This window comes from Miniopterus natalensis, chromosome 11, assembly GCF_054644295.1.
Source record: "Miniopterus natalensis isolate mMinNat1 chromosome 11, mMinNat1.hap1, whole genome shotgun sequence".
Taxonomy (NCBI): domain Eukaryota; kingdom Metazoa; phylum Chordata; class Mammalia; order Chiroptera; family Miniopteridae; genus Miniopterus; species Miniopterus natalensis.
Genome location: NC_142091.1, coordinates 42805174 through 42823604, shown reverse-complemented (window position 1 = coordinate 42823604; position 18431 = coordinate 42805174). Strand labels below are relative to the sequence as shown.

The following is an 18431-nucleotide window of genomic DNA, read 5'->3' as shown; positions in this document are numbered from 1 at the left end:
TCTTCCAGTTTGCTGGGCAGTTTCAGTTTCAGTCCCACTCCCACTGTGACAGTCTTTCAAACACTGTCATCAAGCCGGAGTCTTTTGAGCCCCGCGTTTTCCTCTTATTTATCAGCCGCCTTAAGGAGCTTATTCAGTTTCGTATTCAGCAGGGGTACTCGCATAATCACTTAAACCATACCTTCAAGTTCCTCATCTCCATGTCAGTGACTGCCTGACGGGGCACAGCTAGTAAGTGGTGCAGCTGGAGCCTGACCTAGATCTTTCTCTAAACCCCCGCCCTTCCCAGCCCTCACAATGCCTCCTTCTCTGCCTGCCAATGAGATTGGAAAAGTTGGACAGGGAAATAAAAAATGTACCAAAGGGAGATTTTACTTTTTTTAAAATATACCTTTATTGATTTCAGAGAGAGGAAGGGAGAGGGAGAGAGAGAGAAACATCAATGATGAGAGAGGCATTGATCCGCTGCCTCCTGCAGGCACCCAAATGGGGATCCAGCCTGCAACCCGGGCATGTGCCCGGCATATGCCCTGACTGGGAATTGAACCGTGATCTCCTGGATCCTAGGTCAATACAAACGCTGAGCCGTGCCCAGCCAGGTGGAGATTTTACTTCTTAAACGGAAGGTCAATTATCTCAAAATCATATAGTAAATCAGGATTATATCCTACAGTAATTGGTGAGTTATCAGCTGGGTTTTTTTCTTTGGGGGGTGGTGTTGGTCTTGTGCTTTTGCTTTAACTGCATTGCAGAAGTATTCTAGATTACAGACTAGGATCTAACCAAGACAGGTTTCATAGTAATTTTTTTAAAAGAAAAAGGAGTAAATCTGAGGAAACTTCAAAAAAATATTGAAATTTCTACACGACATACAATGTATGGTAAGTGAGAGAAAATGAGGCATAGGACACACCACCAACTTCCTGCCTAGAAATTTACAGATATCGCTGTGGGGCATTTTCTTCTTCTTTCCTGTAGCAAATGATGGGGGCTCCCTCCCCTCTCGTATAGCTCATCCCGCCACCTGTGACCTGAATCTCATCAGGGTCCAATTATTCAGGGAGTTGATCAATTAGTGATCTCTCTTCTCTGTCTTCAACTTCTCCCTGTCCTGTAAGTCCTTCTCATTAGCATTTAAACCTCCCAAGTCTACTTTAGTCTTTTACAAACGTTCCCCTTTACACCACCTCCCCTTCATCTTAACAAATTTCTTCAGAGTTTTCTATACTTTGCCAATTATACCTCCTCAATCCACTGCAATCTAACGTTCACAACCAAACTTCCACTGAGATAACTCTTATGGATTACTATCCTGTTGCAAAACCCAATAGGCATTCTTGGATTCCATTTTCATATCTGTAAGCAGGAAATAACCATAATACCTATCTCTGTAACATCAGAAACTAATGCACGCACCTAACTTACAGGGTACCGTATGTATAATATGATTGTAACAATGTCTTAATTCTTGATATTCTCTCTCCTTTTGACTCTCTTAATACCCTGCTTTCCCTTTCCTCCAGCCTTTCTGAGTGTCCCTGAGCCAATATCTATTTGGTTCTGAATCCTACTGGGTTAATTATACATGATATCTACAATTCTGATAGACAGTACAATATACTCTGGCCTCCTTCCCAAAGGTTTTATGCTTTACTTGAGGGAGTTTGTTTTTGTTTGTTTTGTGGTCTTCCTTTGTTTATATTTTGGGAAGAGGATCATAAATGTCTAGTATTGCTCCATTTATGTAAAGACATTCATAAATTCCAAAGTGTTCTAAACTAAAATGGGAATCCATGCTCTAAAAGAATGGATTTCAGTTTGCAAATTTATTATGTGAATTTTTACCACCTATAATAACTAAAGCATATTTGTTCAAAATAAATGATTCATTCAGCACATGTTAATAACCATATATAAATATATACATATGTATATACATTTCCTTAAGTGAAATGTTAACACTTTTTTCTTTGATGTAGGGAAACTTAGGGTTAAAAGACCACAATAGCTGCTGTTAAAACAACAGAAAGGAGAGAGAATGAATAAAAGAAATGTTTTTCAGTTAATGGATGTTTTGAACAAATTGCTTTATCATCATGGTCAGTGATAAGCCCTAGTTTCTTTTCAGAGTCTTTCTGTATGTTCCAGTATCTATAAGTTCTCTTTGATTTTTGATAAAACTTAAGGAAGGCAGAAATCTACATTTGAAGTCAAGAAAAGGGGCTATTTTCCTATTTATGTAGCTGTATTTTTGTACTGTTTGATAACATTCTTTCCATCATTCTACATTGTTACCATCAAATAAAAGTATTTCCAAAGTGCAGACTTTAGAACATGGGTTTGAGTAGCAATTTTGAATTTATAAGATGGTGTAGTTGCAAAAATTCAATGCTAGGTAATACCCAATTAACTCAACATTGGAAGTACTGATGTAGTAGTTGACAGTGTTTTTCACTTAACATGTAGGAAATTCCTTAAATAAGGAAACTTTTAACAGTAAACTAAATAATTTTTACTATACAAAATAGGTTGTGTTAAAATACATTATTTTATTGTCAAAAACTCATATGCATTTGTAACCTATAGTTTGGGGCTTTATGAACAATTACAATATAATGTATAAATAAAAAAGTAATTTCATAATAAACTGGTGTAAGGAAAAGAAAGGAACCACAGCTAAGAAATATAATAAAATGTCACATTGAGTATATTATGGCCTTAAAAAAATTAGATATCCATGAGTCCATATTGACATAGATAAATGACTGAATAAATAAATAAGTTGGGGGGAGGGAGACAAATCTCTCTTACAGAAGAATTACAAATACTTTATGCAGCTATTTCCTCCTCTAGTACATAGATCATAACCCCAACCCACCTCCCCTCACCAGTGTAGACAGTGCTTAATGATTTGCTAAGTGGAGAAGCTTGATAAGCACTGCCTCTGCCTGGTGATCAAGGCTGGTATCAGCAGTCGTTGTTGACAGTATGCACTATTGATATGATGTGCTGAGAATGGCATGTCGCCACCATGATATTCCTCTCCAAAACCCACAGTCCCAGTCTAACCATGAGGAAAGCATCAAACAAACCCAAAATGAATATCTGACCAGTACTTCTCAAAGCTATCGAGGTCATCAAAAACAATGAAAGAGGGAGAAACTCACAGACCAGAGTAAAGAGAAAAGATGACTAAATGTAAATATGGTATCCTAGAAAGGATCTAAGCACTGCCATACCTCAAAGGTATTGTGGGTTTGGTTTCAGACCACCACAATCAAGAACCACAATAAAATGAGTTGTAATTTTTTTGCTGTTGGAATCTTGCCTTTGATGTGTGTGTGTGTGTGTGTATGTGTGTGTGTGTGTAGGAACATTTGTGAAGCACAATTAAGTGAGATATGCCTTTAGAGAAAATGAACCAGGATAACACTAGTGAAAGCAGAATTGTGACTTAGTAGTTTTTAGTTGCCTTAGTTGTTACAAATATATTATAGTAATAGAGATTAAAAACTGGGAAAATTTGGGGAGAGGTATAAGAGAACTCTTTCTGTAAATCTAAAACTATTAAAAAATAAATGGTTATTTTTTAACTGAAGATCTGCATACCCTATGGCCTAGCAATTAGACTCCTCAGAATATACCCAACAGAAGTGGGTGTATAGTTCACCAAGAGACATACAGGAATGTTTGTAATTCCTAAGCACTGGAAAAGATCCAAGAGTTCACCTATAGCAGAATCAGTAAGTAAATAGTGGTAAATTCATAGAGTGAAATCCTACACAGTAATGAAAATATATGATCTGCAGCTATATGTATCTCAAAAATATCAATGAAAGACGTCAAGCCCAAAAAGAAGATATCCCATATAATTCCATTTATAAAAAGACCAAAACTAAAAATTAGAAAACTATACTGCTTATAGATACATGTATATATGTCAAAGCCATATTTTTTAAATGGGCTAGGGGGTAAGACAGTAGCTACAATGAAAGTCAGTTTAATGTTACCTCTGCCCGAAAGGAGGCATTTTGGAGGGTGGTAATGCTCTTCTGTTCCTTGACCATCCGGTTTACAAGGATGATCCCTTGGTAATCATTCTCTAAGCTGCACATTTATGTTTAATGCACTCTTTTATATGAATCATAGTTCACACTAAAATAGGGTTTTAAAAAGATTTATATCACCAGAAAGACATAATACACAAATAGATAAGCAAAACACTAAAAGCAAATTATTCCAATAACCCATTCATAGAGAGAAAAAAGGTAAATGGCCAACAAGTATTTCAGAAAAAGTTCAAACATTAGCATATATTAATATAATACAAACCAGGTGGTACCACTTCACAGTAATCAAAATGGCAAAAATAAGCTTTAAAAAAGAATACCATATGAGGATGAGAATGGTATGGAGCAGATATTGTTAGTAAAAATATTAATTGCTACACCTTTGGAAAGCTGCATGCCCACAACTATGGAGAGCTTTAAAACTATGCATGACTTTGTAATCAGTAACCTCTTTGGGAAATTATCCAGTGCAGTGTTTTCCAAATATAGAAAAGAAAGTTTTGTGTATCAGGGTGTTTATTTAGAATAGTAAATAACTGTCAGCAAATTAAAATTCAATTATGATTAATAAAATACATGCATAAAAATATGGCACACCTCATTTTTCCTTCATTAAAATAGCCTCCTCATGGAACAATACAAAACACGTGCAAGGTTAAGAGCATATGGTAGGAATAATAGGATTACAGCCACGGTATTTAAACCAAACCTCTCGATAAAAAAAAAAAAATTAATAAATTAACGAAAAAAGAATACATACCAAAATATTAATCATGGTTGTGTCTGGGGTTTAGGACCATTTGTGACAACTTTAAGGACAACATATTCCTTAAATACTGGAACAATAAAAAAGTAAAAGGAAGGCAATATCAATTTGTCATATCCCAAAGCGACATAGAAATGAATGTCAGCTGCACTCGAACTGGCGGGTGGGAGCTCATTAGTAATTTGCAGAGAAAGCCATTTTTAGGCCACTGCCGGGGGACAGGGTGAGGGTGATAAAGCTCCATTACTATGGCCAGAGGATGACTCGGAGCAGGGAGCGAGCAAGCGCGATTCTTTCTAGAACTTTGCTAGGGAGGAGGAACTGGTGGCGTGGGGCACCGGGACGGTAAAGTTTCCCGCTGCTGTGTCAGTGACAGGCGTGAAGGAAGCACAGCGTGGTCACCGCGGAGCGCAGGTGGAGCGAATATTCTGCGACAGGACCAGCACCTGCTCCGGCGGGCCGAGCGAGGCGCGCCTGAATCATCAGGCTGAAGAAGGGGGAACAGTCACACCGCCTGACCTCAGGCCACCCAGGTCCCCACCCGAAGCGGACTCCAGATGCGCGTCCTCACCCCAGCCCTGGGCTCCGGGCCTCAACAGGTGACCGCGACCTCGCGGCGGAAAGTGGCCTCTCCCGCCCGCGACCACACCCTCGCTCTGGGGGCCCTGGCAACTCCTCCTCTTGGACCTTGGGCCGGGGTCCGCATGCCCTTTCTTGTCCCCCACACATTATGTGGGCGCTCAAAGACGCTCATTGAATCTAACTTTCTACTTGGGAGCGGGCAACACACACCTGGAGAAGGGGGGAGTCGCGGCACAGCTGGGGTCACAGTGGGCGTCGGTGTGCAAGGGGAAATCTCTGCACAGAAAGCCACGAACCAGCAAGGGACGGGAAAAATGGAAAGGAACTGCTCAGCGGGCACTTACGCGGGACGCCCGAGGGGAACTCGCCCTCCGGCCCTCTCCGCCGGGTCTCCCTCCTCCGCCGCGCGCCGAGCAAACGCGAAGAGCCTGCGTGGGCCGCGGGTGCGGTGGGCCCCGCCGCCCGCCCAGCGAGGCTCTCCTCCCATTGGCTGGCGGGCGAGGGGCCGCTACCCCACCCAGGTCCCGCCGGGCCCCAGACCCGCTCTACCTCCCGCTGCTTCTGGAAGAAGATACATTGTTCAATAGAGGATCCCGTAAGTGCAACACAGCTGGGGGCGCACAGCCCCCTTCCTTTCCAATAACATGTGGGGAAGAGGGAGTCTAGGAGCTAGACCCCAACTTCAGATTCGCAACAAGCAGCGTTCCTTTTTTCATCCATCCAATAATTCATATAATTATTGAACACCTACTTCGTGCCTGGCAGTTTCCTGGGCCCTCTCTAGCAGTGAACAAAACATGCAGAGTTTTCTTCCCGCCTCCCCCGCCCACCTCCCATGGAGCTTAGATTGTATTGAATGACTGCACATAATGAACGATGAACCGTAGTATACCAGGTGGTGATCATTGCTGTGAAGAAAAACAGAGTGGGCTGCGGGACTTTGTGCAGGGGCTGCAGGCCAGGAGGTGGACCCTAGTTCTCTTTGGGTGGAAAAGGAACACATTTGCTGAAAGCCAGGGCCTGAGCCATGCAATTATCTGGGGGATGGAGAAATGCAGGAGGAAATAGCAAGTGCAAAGGCCCTCAGATAAAAGCCTGCTAGATGTAATTGAGGAACATTTGAGTCAGATCAAGCACCATGGTCACCATAACTCTGTGCTGCTGTGTAGATAGTGCAGTTTCATCCAAATGCCACATGACTAGAACTGCTCTTGTGTGAATTTATGGAATCTCAAAGTTGGCTTAGACCCTAAGTCCAGCAGCTTCAGGAATTAGAATTGTCTCTCAGATGAGAGGATTTTTAAACGCTATGCTATATTGCCTTGGAATGTTTAAGCCAGGGACCCGTGGTCCTGGCACAATGATTTTCAAATAGTAGGCTTGGGACTCATAAATTCAGGGGCTCATTTAGCTGTGGGTGCAAGAGGGGCTGGCCCAGGACAACCGACTCCTGCTAAACACTGAAATGTAAATACATTAGTTAGCATTTATAGAGTACTCCCTATGTGCCAGGGAGTAGATTAGCATTTTGACTACACTAAGTTAATTCTAACAGCAAACCTGTGAAATGGTTACTGTTATTATTCCTCTTTGAAAGCTGGGGACACTGACACCAAAGGTTAAGTTATTCTACCAAGGTCACGTCACCAGAAAGTGGTGTAGTCAGATTAGAATCCAAGGAGTCCCTTGCTTTTAAAGACTCCCCTAATAAAGGTTCCTTGCCTGCTGTATCATTGAATACTATGCATCCAGCCCAAGTTTGAGAGTAAGTCTTTAAGGAAATGAAAATCTTTCCCTAAGGTAACAGTCAACTAGATAATATAATAGATGCTTGGATCTCTTTCTGCTGTTCTCAGGACACCGAGAAGAGGCTCTTTCCCATGGCTCCCACCTCGGCCCCACCCTTGCCTTTCCTGTCCGTGCCTGGAGTCACCAGAGGAACCCAGGAATTGTCTGGAAGAGGGGACGGAGGAAAGCTCGACCCGATCCCTGAGCGAAGCGGGCGCCCGGCAACCATAAACTGGAATTTGAAAGGTCCTTTTTGAGGCTGTGTGACTCCCACCTCGAGTTTAGGGGTGATGCTAAGGCCAGGGCTAGTGGGATGCCCATTAAACTGAGGGCGCGAGACAGCCACAGCTACCGCCACTCTTCCCCAAAGGCCACCTGACATCAAGGGTTTCCCCAGGTTCCTGTTGGGGATTCCGCACTCGCGGGTTTGAGGGTCCCACAGTTCTCCAAGGCCGGTTGCTGGTTTCCCAGAACTCCCAGCCCTGCCCTGTTCCCACCGGTGCTAAAAACGCCTGGAATAGTCCCATTTCTTTAGTATCAGGTGTAGTTCCGCCGCATCCTCCGCTCGGAGCGCCGCGCTGCGCCCCAATCTTCGTGGCCAATCAGAAGCCACGTATTCCAGCGCTCGCCGTTCCCGCCCCCCCTCCCGTCTCCATGGAAACGCCCCGGGAGTCCACAGCGAGGCCTGAGGCTGCGGTTGGGTCCCGCCGGGCTGCGGCCTTTGTGTGGCCGGAGTGATCTGGTCAGCCCCTGGCCCCCTCGGAGGCTTCCTAAGTGACTAGGGAGCGCCCAGCCAGAGCGGCCGCGCGCGGGGAGAGCTGTGGCGGAAGCACGAGGGGCAGAAAGGGGACGGTCCGGGCCGAGAGGCGGGTCAGGCTTGGAAATCCGGGCGACGCGCAGTAGGTGGATCCTTCACAGCCGCCCTCCCCAGGCTGAAACTGGGTGAGGGGAGCGAGGGGAGCGAGGGGAGGGCAGAGGCAGCTTGCGCCCTGCGCCCGGGGTGCTCGGGGTTGGGGGGTGTTGGGGCGCAGCTTGGTAGGGGGTCTGGACGCCTTGCCGAGACCACGCACGTCTTCGCTGCGGGAGCAGAGGCCGCGCAGGCCGTGGCCCTGAGGCTGGCAGGTCCCGCCCGCGAGAACCGTCAGTACATTGAATCCGGACCCTCGGGCAGCCCAAGCCTGCCCAGCCTCGGACACCCGAGAGTCGTTTTTCTCACGAAAGGAAGCGGGCTCTTAACTGTTGATCATTTTCCTCAGGGACCTGTGATCAGCAAGGCAGGACTGGGGTGGCAAAGGCTCATGCCTCCATTTTACAGGTGAGGAAAGGGAGGCCCCTGGAGGTCTACAAGTTTGGTCTTTAAAGTTCCACAGGTGGTTGGTGACGAGTTGAGACTGTGTTCCGGATCTGGGGTCCTTCTCTGAGACTCTGGGTGCTCTGGTAGTAAGGACAGTATTTCTGATGTTACAAGTAGGGGAGAGCAATGGAATTATATATTTAACTCAACAAAATAAGAAAAAGAATAGAGACTATTTAACTACCCTGCTGTTATTTCTATTATTTTTGTCGTTCTTGTCAATAATAAACTAGGAAAGCCCTGAGGCTCAAGAGGTTAAATTATATAGAGACCACATGCATCCCTGGAGGGACTAAACTGTGAGATCAAAATCTGTGTTTTCATGTTCAAACTAGAATTGCACCTTTGAAGTTTCTAGACTCAGGGTCAGAAAAAAGGTCTTGCGTGCCAGACCTCATAGCTCTCCTGGTTCTTGAAAGGGAACAGAAGTGTACTTGTGTTCTTTCTGACCTCTTTGTAGGGGATTTGGGAGTTACACCTCGTTAGTATGTGGAGATTGTAATGGGTTTGGGGATTTCAAGTCATGCCTAATCTTTCATTTCTTCTCAGCTCAGCCTTCTCCACACTCTACCCTTGCCTAAAAGAGGAGCACAAAGTAGGAAGGAATGTTCACATGTTTCCTCACTGTCTCCTCCCAGGTGAGCAGGATTGTGTTTTCTTGTTTATAAAATGCCCCTGAATTCCCCATGCATAGTGAGGGGTAATGGTCATGGGCATGGATGGACCAGACAAAACAATACTGTATGTTCCTCACTTGCCTGGGAAGCCTATGCAACAAGCCCCTGCCTCCTTCCCAGTGTCTTTTCCCAACATTTACACAGTCATTAAAGTCTACTCTATAAATTCATATTGTTCTTGGTGCTCTGAGATAAATACAAGAGTGTCTTTCCTTAACATTGGGGAAATAAACCATATGAAGTTAATAATAATTCCTAAAGTTGTTGCACATTAAACAGTGCCAGAATGAGTGGCACTTAAAAGACAGGACCAGCAACTCAGATTTGGATAATCATTATGTATAGGAAGGTATAATTGCAGACAGGAAGATCATCATTTAATCTCAGGTAGAATTCGAAGGGACAAATGGAAATTGGGCTAGTTGCAGTAGAGGGTTAAGTATGAATGTGCAAGGTGAGAACATATTGTTGATGGCTATTGATATTTAATTGGTTACTTATTCTTGTGCCCCACTCAGAGAGTCCCCTGCACATCAGCCAGAGGCAGCCATTATTGACTTACAGTCCTTTATCTAATATACATACGTACTCATTAATCTGTACCAATACTAACATGTATGCATATGCATACATACACATATGTACAAATATACACACATGGGTTTATCTAAGATACATGTACATATAGAAATTAGTATATATAAAAAGTTTTGAAATTTTAAAAACTTGCATAAAGTGAAATCTTATTTCATTTATATAGGTTTGCTTTGAAAGCTCTTCTTCATCCCAAAATCTAATATATTAATCACTTTCATTTTCCTTTTTTTTTTTTTTTATAGTTTCAAGTATTTTAAAAGTTTAACTCTGAAACTTAAGCATTCTTTTTTCTTCCCATTTATTTTTCTCATAACATTTCCTTTCTCCATTGATTGTGGTGCTGTCTTTTCATACCCAAATTACTAAGTTCTTTACACACACACATACACACGTAACACAGATCACTTTTAGGACTGTCCTGTTACATGGACCCATTTCTCAATTCTTATACTGGTATCAGAATGTATGTAATCTTGTCTTTGTATATGTAGTGCATTTAATGAGCAATGAAGAGGAATTTAGCCTTTGTTTTTCCCTCGGTAAGGAAGAAGGAAGATCGCTTACATGCTGGGGATATTGCACAGAATAACCTCATGGTGATTTCTATTTTGGAAAAAAGGAAGTAAAAGTTAATAGCTTGTAGATATAACCTTTCAGTCTGTTTTATTAGTATAGCATATTAGACAAAATACAGGTGCTGGACTCACTACCTAAACTTCTTGATTATGCAAACTAGATTCAGTTACTTAAACAGTTTCTCATCTGAAGTGGGAAAATAGGACCTACTCAACAGAGTTAAGAAGGTTAATTGAGATCATACATGTAAAAAAACTTAGTACAGTGCTTAACAAATGGAACAGTTGGTTTCTATTATGTTGCAATTTAAAATATAATGCATAGCTCCTGGCAGGCATGGCTCAGCGACTGAGCATCAGACTGAGCATCAACCTATGATCCGGAGATAGCAGTTCCATCCTGGTCAAGACACATGCGGGGGTTGTGGGCTCAGTCCCCAGGAGGGGACGTGCAAGAGGCAGCCGATCAATAACTTATCATTGATGTTTCTATTTCCCTCTCCCTTCCTTTCTCTGAAATCAATATATTTAAAAATAAAAAATATATGTGTGTGTGTGTGCGTGTGTGTATATATATATAATATATATATATATAGTGCATATCTGATATAACTTTCTAGTCACTAAGACATAAGAATTGAGGCAGGGAATCTAGCTTAATTTTTTTTTTTTTTTTTTGCCAGATGGCTAGTCAGTTCTCCCAGCATCATTAATTAAATAAGCTATCTTTCCCCCACGAATTTATTACCTATATCCTATTTAGAATCCATTGCTAAATTTAGAGTCCATTTCCAAATTTCTAGACTTTTTCACTGATTATCTTCTCTATTCCTATGTCAACCCTGTGGTATTATAATTACAGAGGCCTTATTAAAGTTTTAACATACCATTGGGTTAGTCTCCCCTCATTATTCCTTTTTCAGTTTTTCTTTTCTCATGAAAGCACTTCAAATCAGTTTTTTGGTTATCTCCCCACCCCCAATTTGCTAGTATCTTGATTGGGAACCCATAAAAAATAGGTTTATTGAAAACAAAATTATATTTATTTCTCCTAAGATTATGCAGTATTTCTAAATTCTGAAGCTGTCTCTATGTAGGTTTTAAGTGTTTTTGTTAACCTAATTTTTAAAATTTTGTATTTTTAAATTACTGTTGTAAATGTTATTTTAAAAATTACTTTTAGCCCTAGCTGGTTTGCTCAATGGTTAGAGCATTGGCCTGAGGACTGAAGGGTCTCGGGTTTGATTCCAGCCAAGGGCATGTACCTCAGTTGCAGGCTCCATCCCTGGCCCTGGTTGGGGCTTGTGCAGGAGGCAACCAATCAATGTCTCTCTCTCTCTCTCTCTCTCCTTCTCTCCCCCTTCCACTCTCTCTGAAAAGCAATGGAAAAAATATCCTCGGGTGAGGATTAAAAAATAAATTAATTAAAAAAATAAAAATAACTTTTACTGATTTTTATATGTCCAAATCTTTTTCTAAATTATGTAACTGGATTTTATATATGAATTAATTTGAACTCATCTTTAAAATTTTTAACATTTACAAAAATAAAAAGCACTGAATTTTTGAGTTATTTGTGATAAATGTTTCACTGTTTAGGCATGGATCTTTGGAATTTACTTAATCTTTAACAACCATTGTTTACATTTGCAAAATGGAGATAATAGTAGTATCTACAAGATGGGGTTAGTGTGAAGATTCCTTGAAATACAAGTGAAGTACTTAGCCCAGTGGTTAGCACACAAATGCTATATAAATGTTTCTTATTATGGTGATAGGGTTCAATGATTAGATACAATATTTAGTCATTTGACTACTACTATTATATCTCTTCTTACCTTTCTTATTTTTCTTCATTATTGAAGTTCTTTCTTTTTCTGTTTGATTTGCCACTTGTTACCTGATGAATGTCTTTTTCTTTGTTCACCTTCTTGCTTAGATTTCTTCTTCCCTGAAAGCCTGATCTTTGACCAGATGGCAGTAACATTTGAAGATGTGACTGTTATTTTTACTTGGGAGGAATGGAAATTCCTGGATTTTTCTCAAAAAAAGCTCTACAGAGAAGTCATGTGGGAGAACTACACAAATGTCATGTCAGTAGGTAAAGTTATCCCAGCTCTCATGGAATAGTTTCTCCTGGGATCAGTTTTGTTGAGTATTTTGGTTCTTTATCTAGGTATTGTATTGAGATAGAAGAAGTAGTCTCAAAAAAGAGTCCTAAATCAGATGACAAATAGAAGATAAAGCAAGACATCTTCCATGCCGCCTAGGCTATGTAATTAATAGGTATTTGTGACTTATTCTTACTTATTTTTGGACTGTACTTAAAGCACAGATCTCCACATACTATAATCAATTTTGTGTGGTCCTAAATTTGTCCTCACTTCATACCATTTGTATGTTAGCTTTTGCTGTGTAACAAACTATCCCAAACTTAGTGACTTAACAAACTATTATTTTTTATGATTCTAATTGGTTAGATGAATCTCTTATCATGGAGTGATTTGGTTAAGGATGGATGGTCTAAGTTTAGGTTATATAGCCTGACTCACATATCTACAGTAGGTTAGCATCAGTGGGGATAATGGGAATGGGTGGGACATATGTCTCTCTTCAAGCAGGCAAGCCCAGGCTCCTTTACATGGTGGTGGTCACAGTATTTTCAAAACCAGCAAGAGACAGGACAAGTGGCATTGCACAGCACTTTTCAAGTCTCAGCTTATATCACTTTTGCTATTTTCCCAGTGACCAAACAGCCAAGCCTAAAGTCAGTGTGGAAGGGAAGCACAGAAAGCTGTAGAGAGAGAATTAATGCAGTCATTTTTACATTATCTATGACACTATTTGAGAACAGAAAAATAGAAACTACTTTATTTTTTAAAATAATGCCCCAAGTAGAGTAATATAATTAAATCTCATATTAAAGGTTATTTCCATGAAGCAGTCAGCCTAACTCTCTTATTTCTAAAAGTACCTGGTAAGTAGTAGATGTTTAGAATACATTTGTGGAATGAGTAAGTGAATGAATACATATATGAATGAACAAACAAATGAATTTCAAATCCAAATATGGAGCAGCCTAAGTCATAACCCTTCTTTTTCACTCCCACCCTCACATATATTCCTATAATTCTGAAGGTCATTGATTGAGACACTTAGAAATTTTTAAACACAGCCTTCATTTCACCACTGGATTATCTGTTTATTCTTCTAGGAAACTGGAAAGAGAGCTACAAACCCCCAAAAGAAAGATTCAGATATTTAGAGCATGAAAATCTTTCCTGCTGGCAACTTTGGAGGAATACTAGCCTTCAGACATATGAGAACCAAAACTATGTGGAAACCATTCAAGGGATAGATTCCAAAGACTTAAAGCAGCAAGATCTTTCCCACTATCAAGAATGCTTAATACTCTCCACAGAGGTACCAGGTTATGGGAAGTATGAACTGACTTTTGAAAGCAAAAGTCCCAGGAACTTAAAATATACAAAACTTATGCCTTGGCAATCCTTAGAAACAAAACACACTCAAGACAGTGGTAGAGAAATCTATATGAGTGATTCACTTGGTTTTCAAGGAAACAGATACAGTATTGGCATATCCAGGAAAAATCTCTCCAGTAAAAAAAAACAGAAGCTCATAGTTCAGCATTCTTACGTCCCAATGAAGGAAGCTGTTCCAAAGTACATTGAGGAGATATGTCAAAATGACCTACTGAAAGATGCTATAGAAGAGAAATACTGTGGATGTAATACATGTAAGGAAATTTATTATTGGAACTCACATTGTGTTCTCCACAAGAGAAATCAACTTGGGGAAAGGTTTTATCAGTGCTCCATCAACACAGCACATTTCTTTCAGGGATCAGACCAATACAGACATCCAAGAATCTGTATAGGTAAGAAGCTGTACAGATGTGAAGAAGTTGGCAGTAACTTTAGTGAGAGCATAGGTGTTCTCTTTCATCAGAGAGTCCACACAGGGAAGGTTCCTTATATATGCAATGTGTGTGGTAAGAGCTTCAGTCAGACCTCTAGTCTTCACAGTCATCAAAGAGTCCATACGGAAGAGAAACTCTATAAACTTGAGTGTGGTAAGGACCTCACTAGAAATTCATTACTTCACACTCACCAGAGACTTCATGTAGGAGAGAAGCCTTTTAAGTGCGATCAATGTGGCAAGAGTTTTAGGCGGAGTTCAGTACTTCTTGTCCATCAGAGAGTCCACACAGGAGAGAAACCATACAAATGTGATGACTGTGGTAAGGGCTTCAGTCAGAGCTCAAATCTTCGAATTCATCAGTTAGTTCACACAGGAGAGAAGTCCTATAAATGTGATGACTGTGGTAAGGGCTTTTCCCAGCGCTCAAATCTTCAGATTCATCAGAGAGTGCATACAGGAGAGAAGCCTTATAAATGTGACGACTGCGGGAAGGACTTTAGTCACAGCTCAGATCTCCGCATTCATCAGAGGGTCCACACAGGGGAGAAACCCTATACTTGTCATGACTGTGGAAAGGGCTTCAGCAAGAGTTCAAAGCTTCACACTCATCAGAGAGTACATACTGGAGAGAAACCCTATAAATGTGAACAGTGCGGTAAGGGATTTAGTCAGCGTTCACATCTTCTCATTCACCAGAGAGTCCATACGGGAGAAAAACCCTATAAATGTGATGACTGTGGGAAGAGCTTTAGTCACAGCTCTAACCTTCACATTCATCAGCGGGTCCACACAGGAGAGAGGCCCTATCAGTGTGCTAAATGTGGTAAGGGTTTCAGTCATAGCTCAGCTCTTCGAATTCATCAAAAAGTCCACACAGCACAGAAACCCCACAAATGCGATGAGTATTATAGGGGATTCGATCAGAATTCACATCTTCACAATAATCACAGAAAAGAAAACTTGTAATTCTGTTCATTTAGTTAACAGCTTTAATCAAAGCTTAACCTTAAGCCTAGTAAGTGCGGCTGGGAAGCAAATTCTGTAAATAACCCAAGTAATCCCAAGCAACATTTATAGTTTCCCCTATCACCCACTAAGAATCATTTGCTTCAAGAGGAGAGCCTTAGGAGGATTCTTATATATTTAAAATTAAAGTATATTTCTACTGTAAATATTATAATCATTTTGAATATAAAAGATTTAAGATGAAAACTCTTCATCTTGTTTCATTCTAGTCATTTTTTTTCTGTGCATTTTCCTGTGCATGAAATCATTCTGTATGTTCAACTTTGTGTTTTCACTGACTTCAAGACATTTACTTATATTTTGGTTTGAACTGAAATTGGCTAGCTAGCTATGAGACAGCATCTTAACTCTCCTGTAAAGTCCCTAGGAAGCCACAGAAAAAAAACGAAAATACAAAACTTGAAACTCAAACTGGTAGACAGCCTGTTGCTCAAGTGTGGAAGAATTAATATAAGGTAAGTAAAATTCAACTGCTTATGACAACAGGAAAAACACTATATGACCCTTTATCTGAGATAGGCTATCTTAGAGATGTTATATCTGTCAACCAGAACACTCAGGAACCATCCTTTTGTTGCAGGGGTGCCACACTTTGAGGTTACCCCGATTCCTTCTCACTCATGCTCCCCAGTTTTCCACACTTATTCATAGGTTCAGACACCAAGTAACAAGAAATACAAGATTTCCTTATCTTAGAAAGGTGTGAAAGATGTGGACAAAAGCTGATGGTGAATGTTAGAAACAAGATAACTCCTGTTGGTTCAGTTAAGAGATCCAAGCAGTAGAATTTGATTTAATCTTAGAATAGAGTGGTAATAGAGAAGTATCTGCTAGAAACAAAGTTGAACTCAGAGCTATGTGCATATACGAACTCAAGCTAACTATGTGAGAGAATTTGGTCATTATAAAAATGGAGTAGATTCAATAGTAATACACAAGTCCTAACCATTAATATATAAATATGTTTGGATAGCACTTCCCAAGAAAAAATAAGTAGACCTATTTAGGGAAATAGGAGGAAATTGTAGTACCAAAGAAAGGAATATATAAAGACTTAGAATCCCATTGCCCTAAAAATGAACTATTTTGATCGAAAGAAATTATTTTAGCCTGGCCGGGCGTGGCTCAGCGGTTGAGCATCGACCTGGGATCCAGGCGATCGGGGTTCGATTCCCGGTCAGGGCACATACCTGGGTTGCGGGCTCGATCAGTGACTCATCATTGATGTTTCTATCTCTCTCTCCTTCTCCTTTCCTCTCTCTGAAATCAATAAAGATATATTTTTTTTTTAAAAATTGTTTTAAAAGTTGGTGTCCTCAGCATGACGGAAAACCTGAAATCAATAAAACTAGAGTAAAAATCCGTAAGTATAGACAAACCTCTAAGATAGAAAAATATATAAAATTGAAGGACTACAGGGAAATTTAAAATGCTATACCAAAGTAAAAAGCAATAAGGAGCAGAATTGATACTGCAGAATATCAAATACTGTAATGAATAAGTTTGAGATTATATTAAATGTATAAATAAATGATAATGAAATGGGAACAATGAGAAAAGAGATGAAGCACAGAAAATGAAGATTAAATTGTAAGAAGTAAAGGTGTTTCTAAGGAAAAGAACATTGGAATGGAATCAATGATCAAAGAAATTGCTCCTGAGCTAAAAGTATATACTCACTAGATTTTTAGGGAAAACAAGTATAAAAACTATGCTTAGAAACAGCTTAGGGAAAAAATGCACAAAGAAAAATTCCGGTTATTTACAAAATCGAAAAGGGAGGATGGATAAAGACCCCAGCAACAGTAAAGGTGAAAAGATGGGAACCACCTTCAGAACTATGAGACTGAAAAATCTGTTACCAGTACAGGTTTTTTTTTTAAATCAACTACATTGTCTTATATGTGCAGGTAACAAATTAGATAAAACGTAGAGCTCAAGAATGTGAAGTCATATATAAAGGGACTGGTGGTGAGCACTAAAAGTTTTGTTAAACATGCCATTAAGTCTGAATAATTGTTCATTTGTTTACAAAAATTCAAACATTTTTAATAGTTGTGCAAGAAAATATTTAATATACAAATGCTAATTAAAAAGCAGATTATAAAGTTTGGGTGGAAGAGTTGTCAGATAAAATACAGTTAAGTTTAAATTTCAGATAAACAATAATTTCTTAATATAAGTATGTTCCAAATATTGCCTGGGACTTATACTAAGAAATTATTTGTTTACATGAAACTCAAATTTACCTAGGCATCCTGTGTTTTTATTTGCTAAATCCAGCACCTATGGGGAAAGGACAGCAAAAGGAAGTGTGCTATATTTCTCATCTTAAGTACCATGGACTCATTTTCTTCTTGACTTTAATAATTCAAGAAATAAGGTCTACTGTATATATTTTTTACAATGTTAGAAGTTGCAACTAATAAAACTAAAAACAAATAGACCTTCGAAACAGGAGAAAATAAAAGCAAAGAATATTCAGTCCTTATAGCAAAATACAAAAAAATTTCCAAAAAACAAGATGGCCTAAAAAATTAGAGAACATGGATCAAGAGAGAGAAAGCCAAATTTACCAAAATAGGTTAAATTCCTCCATTAAAAAGCTTTGAAACCTTCGATTAGGTTAAAAAAAATTACTTATATGTTATTACAAATGAAAAGACTAGAGCAAAATGATATTAACTGATCAATTATTAATTGATCAACTGCTTGATATTGATTTATTAATATAAAAAGTCTAAGTTTCATTAGGCAAACATAAAGGAGTGCCTACAATATGTCTTTATAAGTTAAAATGAACTAATTAAACCCATTAGTGTGTAAAAATACAAAACAGTTTTTTGGTTTTTTAAAAATATATATTGATTTCAGAGAGAGAGAGGGAGAGAGAGAGAAACATCAATGATGAGAGAGTCATTGATCAGCTGTGTCCCGCACACCTCCCACTGGGGATCGAGCCCAAAACCCTGGGCATGTGCCCTGACCAGTGATCAAACCTCTATCTTCTGCATCATAGGTTGATGTTCAACCACTAGGCCATGCAGGCCAGAC

The 18431-nt window shown here is 39.9% G+C and overlaps 1 protein-coding gene across 3 annotated transcripts; it reads left to right on the top strand.

The window, feature by feature from the left end:
• Positions 1–8300: 8300 nt before the first annotated feature.
• Positions 8301–16958, top strand: ZNF214 (zinc finger protein 214). Of its 3 annotated transcripts, none has more exons than XM_016213973.2 (4): positions 8301–8521; positions 9110–9198; positions 12349–12510; positions 13624–16953. In XM_016213973.2, exons 1-4 carry the CDS (start codon positions 8505–8507, stop codon positions 15315–15317), a joined length of 1962 nt encoding a protein of 653 aa, XP_016069459.2. In that variant the 5' UTR covers positions 8301–8504; the 3' UTR covers positions 15318–16953. The 3 variants fall into 3 exon arrangements, with proteins under 3 accessions (XP_016069459.2, XP_016069463.2, XP_016069464.2); XM_016213977.2 differs by having other exon boundaries at positions 8463–8521; positions 9115–9198; positions 13624–16952; XM_016213978.2 differs by lacking the exons at positions 8301–8521; positions 9110–9198 and having other exon boundaries at positions 12402–12506; positions 13624–16958.
• The last annotated feature ends 1473 nt before the right edge of the window (positions 16959–18431 follow it).